This window comes from Protopterus annectens, chromosome 13.part0 (genome assembly GCF_019279795.1).
Source record: "Protopterus annectens isolate FY-2018-M chromosome 13.part0, PAN1.0, whole genome shotgun sequence".
Taxonomy (NCBI): domain Eukaryota; kingdom Metazoa; phylum Chordata; order Ceratodontiformes; family Protopteridae; genus Protopterus; species Protopterus annectens.
The window spans coordinates 965,279,601-965,289,091 of NC_056747.1; the positions used below are offsets into that span (position 1 = coordinate 965,279,601).

Below are 9,491 nucleotides of genomic sequence, written 5' to 3' on the forward strand. Positions count from 1 at the left end.
TTGTGTTGCACAAATATTCTCAAACAAATGTATTTGGAAATGCAGCAGTCTGTGCTAGTGTCAAACAGTAAAGAACACTTGATGTTTATGACATCACTTTTGATGTCACAAGTGACCACTGTGATGCAGTGCATCTCCAGAACCTTAGACAAGTCAATGAAATCTCAGTAGGTTAGCACATTATTTGTTTTTCATAGCAGGGGCCAACAGATACCTAAATAATACCAAGTGAAACTGATTATAGAAGCTGTAACTATTTCTGTAGTCATGAATAATGCTAAAGTTCTAAAAATACATGGTTATGCTATGGGTATAACTTTAGGAGAAGGAACTTACTCCAAAGTGAAATCTGCATACTCTAAACAACTCAAAGAAGATGTAGCAGTGAAGATAATAGACAGGAAAAAAGCTCCTTCTGATTTTTTGAAGAATTTCTTGCCCAGAGAATTAGAAATCTTGACAGCAGTGAATCACAATAATATTGTGAAGACGTATGAGATATTTGAAAGCTCCAATGGAAAGATTTATATTATTATGGAGCTTGCAGTTCAAGGAAGTTTACTGGAATATATACAGTCCAGAGACGCATTACCAGAAGACATGGCTCGAAAGATGTTTCATCAGTTAACAATGGCCATAAAGTACTGTCATGACATTAACATTGTACACAGAGATCTGAAGTGTGAAAACCTTCTTTTGGATATTAATTACAACATCAAGGTTTCAGATTTTGGTTTTTCAAGAAGGTGTGCTTTTGATGGAGAAGGACATACTTTACTAAGTGAAACATTCTGTGGGTCTATTGCATATGCAGCACCTGAAGTGCTACAAGGAATACCTTATCAACCAAAGATGTATGACATCTGGAGCCTGGGCATTGTTCTGTTCATTATGGTCTGTGGCTGTATGCCATATGATGACTCTAATTTCAGACGGATGCTGCGTGCTCAGAAAGCACGTGTACTAAACTTTCCAAGATCTAAATTTGTCACCACAGAGTGTAAACATTTGATTCTAAAGATTCTTCATCCTGACGTGTTGAAAAGACTGACTATTGAGGAGATCCTCATTCACCCTTGGATGCAGCCTAAAAAACATGAAAATGCAGATGATGGAAAGAAACACGGTGAATGTTCTCAAACAGTGCAACGGCAAAATGAACAACCAAAAGTTGATTCAAGATCTGATACCAGCAATGAATCTAAATCACAGAAAAAAATTGAAAGTAAAACCGAGGCTGCATCAGAATCAATTCATCTCAAACCTGATGCAAAAACTGAATCAAACCTTGACTCATAAGAAAAGTGAAGGAGGTACAGGAGACGCAGTCTTTAATAAAACATTGTGAACGTTACTTATGCCATATACATCACCAATGATTGGAACAGGTGGTTCAAAGAAAAAAGAAAATCAAACTCACAATGCAGATGTTTGCAAGCAATAAATAATGCAATGACAATGTTTACAAATTTAAACAGTGGTACTTGTTAACTACAATAGAAAAACAGATATATATCTGCCTTTCTCTGTATTTCCAGTGATATATGGGATATACAACTAATAAAAATATCAGTCCCCTCAAAAATCAAAATATGGTATAGAGTTTTCATTTTTAATTGCTTTTATTTATAAATATTATTTGATATGTGTGATATTCATCTGATGTAGTTTGCGTGAAAAATAAAAACAGGAACTGACCTGAAGCAAGCTACTTGATTTCTAGACAGAAGTATGTATATGAACTTACAGTAGTTCTGCTATTATGCTGGAAAACTAAATGCACAATGTGGCCTGATAAGGTACTTATTTGATTTTATAGCCTACCTACTATTCATGGACTTTATCAAATAAATGCTAATGAAATTAAATAATCCAGTAAGATCAAACTTTGAAATTGCCATATTTCCTTAGCAGATATATTTCTTTCCAGATTTTCTATGTCCACAAAGTAACAGTTTAACTATTTACTAGTAAATTAAACACTTATTTTAGTTAAGATGCATATATCTTTATAACATTATACATGTGAACTATTATCCAGTTTACAAGTTCCTCTTCTGCCTAAGTAAAAATTTTAACTTTTCTGTTTATTTTGTAAATTATTTCTCATCTATTTAAACTAACTAGGTAAGAACTACTAGGAACAAGTACCTCAATTCAAGGGTGACCCACGCGCTTTTTATCTGATTTACTGAAAAGCAAGTTTGTGATTGCATGTACTAGCGAGGACTGAGGGAACCAAACCTAAGATGTGAAAAAAAGGTTGTTAGCAACTAGGTTCCACTATGGCTTGTTGACTTGCAATTTGGCAAGGAGCCAACTTGCCAAGTACAGCTGGTGAGGAAATCAACTCAATGAAAAATGTACATATAAGCATTTTTGCAGGGGGTGGTAGGCTCTTCCCTTCTCCACCCATAGGGGCAAGCCCCCACACCGTCAAACTTCTATATACCAACTTCTTGGTCACACAATTATGAAAAAGGGAGAAATCTTCTTAAAGAAAACAATCACTGCTGGTGCACACTTAGAAATCACAAGTGCAGTGATTTCCCTAGGAAGCAGCAATTGTGACTAGATAGTCCTCATCACGTTTACTCTTAGAGAGCTGTAGAGCAGCCAACCAGTTAAAAGTCGTAGTCCTTTATGTTATCTTGCCAAAATTCTGCTATCTTCAAATATGAAATTTAGCAGTATGCCAGAAGGATCAATGCATAGTACTAATTAAGTTTGCATATCATGTTACCATTAACAGACTGGAATTATTCTCATAATATTTTTAACTCCATCCAAGTTTTTTTCCCAAAATGCTGACTAACAAAAGCTAAGCTGATTAATTTCAGTCTACCTGACTTGGATCAATATAAAGCCAGACACGAGAACTGGAACACCAGCAACAACCTGGGATATATGAGAACCTCTCATTTTTTTTCATGGGACAAGCAGTTTTGCAACCCATACTAGAAGGAAGAAGGAAAGGTTCTTCATTACAGGAAAACACTTACTCTCAAATGAGGATGGCTATGTCATCTGGCATGAATTTTTACTTCTTTGCTTAAATTTAGATACTGTGGACCAGATTACAAAAAAATGTGCTCTTAGTATAAGTCTGTCCTGATTTTGAAAGGCCTACTCTCACTGTAAGTGACTTACTTCGATGTAAGGCCTATCTATCAACAGGCTTAGTACAGAGACCAGATTCCAAAACACCTACTCTCAGGCTCCTATCAGTGTAATTTGTCACTTACACTGACAGCAAGTCTTTTTGTAAGTTATCTGGCAGTTTAGGGCAAACGACTGAGGGCTGCACTAATTATGAGATTTATTCTATAGTTCTGGGTTTGATCACCACAGCCTCCATTCACATAATGTGCAATTCTTAGCAAGTCACTTAATGAGCAAGTGAGTTTAGTGGGTTTTCCAAATTAACAAATTAACAAATCAATAAAATAAAATAAGAATACACACATTCAAAAGCAGTCATGTCATCTGTAAATCTTTCTGATAAAAGAGGTGAAAGAATTGCTTGGATGTAGGAGAAAGACATTTGGTAATAATTTCACTTAACTTTGCACCTTTTTTTTTTTTTTTTTGCATATTTTCTAAAATGATGTTAATGTTTATAAATCCAAGCCCACAGAAATACTACAGGTTACTTTAATGGTAAATGCTGCTTAGTAAAATGTAATGTGACTTCAAACATAGCAGTTCTAAAATAAGACTGCATGTTGTGTAACTGCTTACGTACCTATCAAATGCGCAAAAAAAACCCAGTGTATATCTCTGACACTGATCAGAAACAAGCGCACTTGAATACAAATCACTACATTAATGGCCTGGGCCATAACTGAAAATGGTCAGCTGTGATCAGTTAATTTACTCACTTAAGAAAAGATTAAATAACAATGCATTTAACAGTAATTTATGTATAAATTTCTGCATATACTGCTTTGGCACAATGTCTAACACCCAGAAAAATAAAAGTGTATATCTGCAATATTTGCGACACAAGGTATAAGTGTGCAGATTTGACTATATCCTACGTGGTTAATATTATTATGGTAATACAGAGTGCTAGCAGAAAGCAAGGTGACCCTACCCTGCTATAAAGTCAGTATATCAAATGGGGCATCTGCTGGACTGTTTAAAACTATTTTTTTTACAGCCAGTGAAACATATCACGTTGAAATAATTTAAACTAATTTAATTTGATCTGGCATTAATAGTAATATTGTATCAAGTCTGGAACTGACTCACTTTAAGCATAGGAATTTCATTTTGATAATTTCATATTAATCTGAATAACAAGCTGATGTGAACATCATGTGTGCAGAAAGAGGTTTTCCAGTTAACTGTAACTATTCTTTCCATCATCATTAGTGCCATAGCAAATGCAAGCTTTCACCATGGCTGTCATTAAAAATATTAAAATTGTGCTATGATGGGCACTAGTTTCCAAAAATACATATAGCTTTTCTGTAACTACTCTCACTAGTCACGATCTGCAGAGTCCAAAACAAATGACTGTTTTTTTTTTTTTATTTCTGTTTAAATGGAAAATAAGTATATATGCATTTACTGTCAGATGACTAAGAACAATTCAAAAAGCTATGCAATGCAACAAGTTCCCCCATCCAAAGTGGACTTAGCATGTTTGCTATACTGGTCAGCAAAGCTTTACTCTGTATTAGTCAATGGGAAGATATCTTCTGATGCACCATATTTTATAACTTTTTATTCACTTACATCAAGTGTTCAAGTATATAAAATCAGACATGCTTCTTAAACTAAGCATCCTTGTAACATTACAAGTTTCCAAGCATATTTAATAAAAACTAGTGGAACTGTACTGTTTGATTTCAAACAATTGAGCAGAATAACAGACCAGAAAAATGTCTTGCAGTCCGTTGTGGTTGCAAGATTCAGAGAAGAATGAGAATGTGAGTATTACATTTTCCCCACTTTTTCCCTCTTTTCTGAGTCTGTGCACTCCTCGAGTTGGTATATATATATATATATATATATATATATATATATATATATATATATATATATACAGACACACACACAAACATGCATGCATGTGTGTATATGGTTTCACTTCAGAATCCTGAAATATCACAATTCTGAACTTCATAATCCGGAACCCAAAATCCTGAATCACAAAATCCTGAAAATATACAGGACACAAAGAATGACAATATTCCAATACAAGGACACAGAGAAACACATACAAGACAAAGGATAGCATTTTTTATCAAGTATTGGCAGAGGGGCAAGCTCCCCTGCACCCCACACCCCCCTGCTAATTAAATATATAAACTCCAAAATTGCACTCCACAGAAAAAAATGGCAAACATACCATCACATGTGTTCATGACTGCCTGCTGTAACCTTAGCAACATTCCCTTTTAACTTGCTATACTACAACATAACTCATGATAGTGTAGTGAAGTGCAGTCTTGGAGTTGATATATCTAAGTAGCAGGGGCTGTGGGGTGCAGAAGAGCTTGCCACCCTGCTTATATCTGGTGGAATGTAATCTGGTTTGTGTTCTCTATAGTCAGTATATGTATCCTGTGTGTTTTCAGTCTTTTGGGATTCAGGATTTTGAGTTTTCAGGATTTTGGGCTTCCAGATTATGAAGTTTTATGAAATTCAGGATTGTGATATTTCGGGATTCTGAAGTGAAACCATCTGTATATCTATGTATATATATATATATATATATATATATATATATATATATATATATATATATATATATATATATATATACCAAAAAATGGAAATCAGTTGTATAGGAATGATAACAGTATATGACTTAGTATTTACACACACACATATATATATATATATATATATATGTGTGTGTGTGTGTGTGTGTGTGTGTGTGTGTGTGTGTGTGTGTGTGGATCTACTTCACTTCATCAAATTAACAGAACACTGAAACTTAAAAGATTGGAATGACATTATTGAACATTTACAAGAACGAGAGTGCACAAGATCGGAATGCAGAAGATCAAACTAGGTATATATTTTGAATGCAGATTGCAGTACAGTGGGGATTGAGAAATCTACCCTTTTCCCCACTGTAGTGTGATCTCAGAGATGGTATATATAATTTACAAGTATGTGTAATTTTTTTATATTTTCGCAGGGCAAGTCCCCTGCACCCCCCCTTCAAATTATATAAACCATCTCTGATACATATATACATATGCAACCACACTATTATAAAAAAAGACTAAATAACTACAAAATATTCACAATTATTGATCCACTAGTCCAAGAACCAAGCCAGACAAATATATTTGAGCACTTTCATTCACATTTAATAGAATTTCTTCTGAAAATACAATACAAAACTACCTATTTCCTATTTAAATATCACTTAACCAATCCGTAAATAACAACCATATGACATCATTTCTTATTGTTGCCATTTTAAAATATATTTGAGGTGCAAGTTGTCATTTAAACCAGGAAATATGTCAGCTGTCAATTTCAGTTGCCACTTTAATTCTTTCATTTCCAATAATCTATTAGTATCGCTGATAAACTTAGATATTTGTTCCGATACTAAAAAAATAAACTAATGCACTAAGCTATCCTATGTTTTCTAAAGCAGTTTTGGTGTCTTTATGTTTAATTGCTCTAATATGTCCTTTTACTCTATTACCTAATGATCTTGTGGTCTTTCCTACATAATAACTCGGGCATGAACCACAAACAGCTAAATAAACAACATTACTACTATTACAAACAAAACAATTATTGATTGTAATTTAAAAATTTAAGTGTTGTATAAACATCTGATTACCTTTATAAATATATCTACAAATACATTTACCACAACAATAAATTCCTTCTTTTATGTGTGAAACTTTTTCTCTTTTTTAAACATTTAGTTTTTTTATAACTAAACTGTGGAGTACTTCCCAATACTTGTTGTACTTCCTTATTACCTTGCACAATACATCAATTATTGTTGATAATTTCTTTAATACTATATATAACACAGCTAATCAGGAGCAGAAAACTATACTTAAACTTAGTCTTTACTTCTTTAACTATTGTTGTAAAGCCGAATCTTAGGACCGGAAAAACATTTTTTATATATTTGGGACTTAACTTCATTTTCTAGACTCTGAATTAACTCTACAGGATAATTCATTTCAACAAATTGCCTTTTCAAATTTTCACACTCAAGTTCAAAAACATTGTCTTTGCTAATAATTCTCGATAGACATATAAATTGCCCTTTTACAATATTCTTTTTCATGAATATAGAGTGTTGACTGGTAAAATCTAAATAATTGTTTCTAAATGTCTTTTTTCTATCAATAGAAGAATAAAATGTTTTATTTGTCCTATCAAGAACCAATTCTAAATCTAACTTTGGACTTTTTTCTGTATTAAAAATGAATGCTTCCAAATCTTCCTTAGTAACTTGCCATATAAATAACATGTCATCAATACATCTTTTATACAATTTGGTTTTCTCAGCCCTTTAATATTGATCAAGGTATCAATTTTCCCAAGCACTACGAACTAAATTAGAATACAGAGGTGCCATTTTGGCACTCATAACAGCTTCTTGTTGTTGATGATACAAAATGTCATTAAATGTAAAAAAAATATTCTCTAATACTGTATCTGTTAAATCACAAAGTATTTTGATTTCCCAGTGTCCACTGAAGAATAATTACTTAAATATAATAATATTAATTCAATGCCTTTGTTATGTAAAATGTTAGCATATAAGGATGTGATGTTTAAGGTTCTAAAAACAGCCATGAATCCTTAACATGAAATTTGGTCTCTTGTGCTATAGTATTCAAAATCTGATCAATATATTCTGCTATTAATTCAGTTTTAGTATGCTTAAGGGAAGCCACTGGCCTGAAGGGCTGATCGTTTTCATTCTTGTGAATTTTGGGAGTCCTGAATAATTCCTCCACATTAGGGTTTTCAACATACATAAATTTGTATTCCTGTAAATTTATAAAAACTTGTTCTAACAGGTCTAATAAGTGCCAATCCATATTCTTGAACCTGAGTAATAATTCAGAATAAGATATACTTTTATCTACTTATTCATCCAATAACATGGGTTCTAGTTTATTAATGTATTCCTGTTGTTCCATAATCACTAAACCATTTCCTATATCTATTGATTTTGTACAATGCATTTCTCTCAGCCACTGTTAAATTTAACCATTTATAATCATGTTTTGTTTTAATAAACTTCTAAAATCTTTATCACAAGCTTCAACAATAGTGTCTTACATTGCATTCAGTGCTGTTTTAAAATTACATTTGTTCTTAAAAACATTAATATCAAACACTTTATCATTCTTAACGTCATTTAAAATATATTTTAAATTCAGTTTCCTAGTAAATAAATTAATGTCTATTAGTAAATCCACAACATTACCTCTGTGCTGGAATAAATTAAAATCCTTTGTTTACAACTTTGATATGATCTGATGAAAGCACAAGATTAGTAAAATTAAAAATGGAACCAAGTTTAGAATTTTATCCCTGATATTGATGAACATTCATTGTCAATTCCTCCCCCGATTCCTTCCATGCCCTCTTCCTGGGCCTCACATCATTTTGTTCATTCCTCTTCCATTTCTTCGGATTGATTTTAACAAATTATTGATGGAACTTTGATTAGTTATACCACTACCTGTAGATGGACTAATAGCACTGTCATCACTGCTAGTTATTTCCACTGGATGCACTATTACCAATCACATGAGTTTGATTGGTATTTGTAGCAATATGATTTAAGGGAGGGAATTCATCAAGAAAAAACAACGATGCATTTGTAACCAAGTCATTACTCTCCCCTCTATTACCAAATGCAGGTTGAGTAAGACCAAAACCATCCTTCAGCACATTAAATGTGTCATATTTGAAATGATTCAGCAATGTAGCGACAGGTCTAGACACTTTCGCTGCAATACAATCCCCTCAAAATTTTATGGAATAAAAACAGATGTTGCTTAACTGTGTTATTTAAGTCTCTGATTTCTCTAGTTAAGTTCTTCATTTTTAAATGGTTAGAATCCATCAACACTTTTAAAACGTGTATACCAGCATACCAGCATTATTGTAAATATTACATAATTTCACATATACGAGATCATTTCTCACTGTCATGTCGGTGTATATAGGGTCTACTTTAGAACACCAAAAAATCAAACAATCGCACGCTCACATGAGCAAAAAATCAGGAATTCGATATTTAGTTTTTTGGATCTCAGTACAGTGAAAATTGAAATATTTGCCCTTTCCTCACTGTAGTGCGATCTCAAAGTAGGAATATATATTTAGTGGGGGTGTGGGGGTGCAGCCCCCCACAATAGCTATTTCGAGTTCCTGATTATTCGCTCATGTGTGTGTTCAATTTTTTGATTTTTTCAGTGTTTTGACATAGACCCTGTATATATACACACGTACATATATATGTATATATATAT

The 9,491-nt window shown here is 33.0% G+C and overlaps 1 protein-coding gene across 1 annotated transcript; it reads left to right on the forward strand.

Moving 5' to 3' along the window:
* Positions 1–267: 267 nt before the first annotated feature.
* On the forward strand, positions 268–1,299 carry LOC122788002 (testis-specific serine/threonine-protein kinase 1-like). The gene has a single exon (XM_044054928.1). It carries the CDS (start codon positions 268–270, stop codon positions 1,297–1,299), a length of 1,032 nt encoding a protein of 343 aa, XP_043910863.1.
* Positions 1,300–9,491: the final 8,192 nt, after the last annotated feature.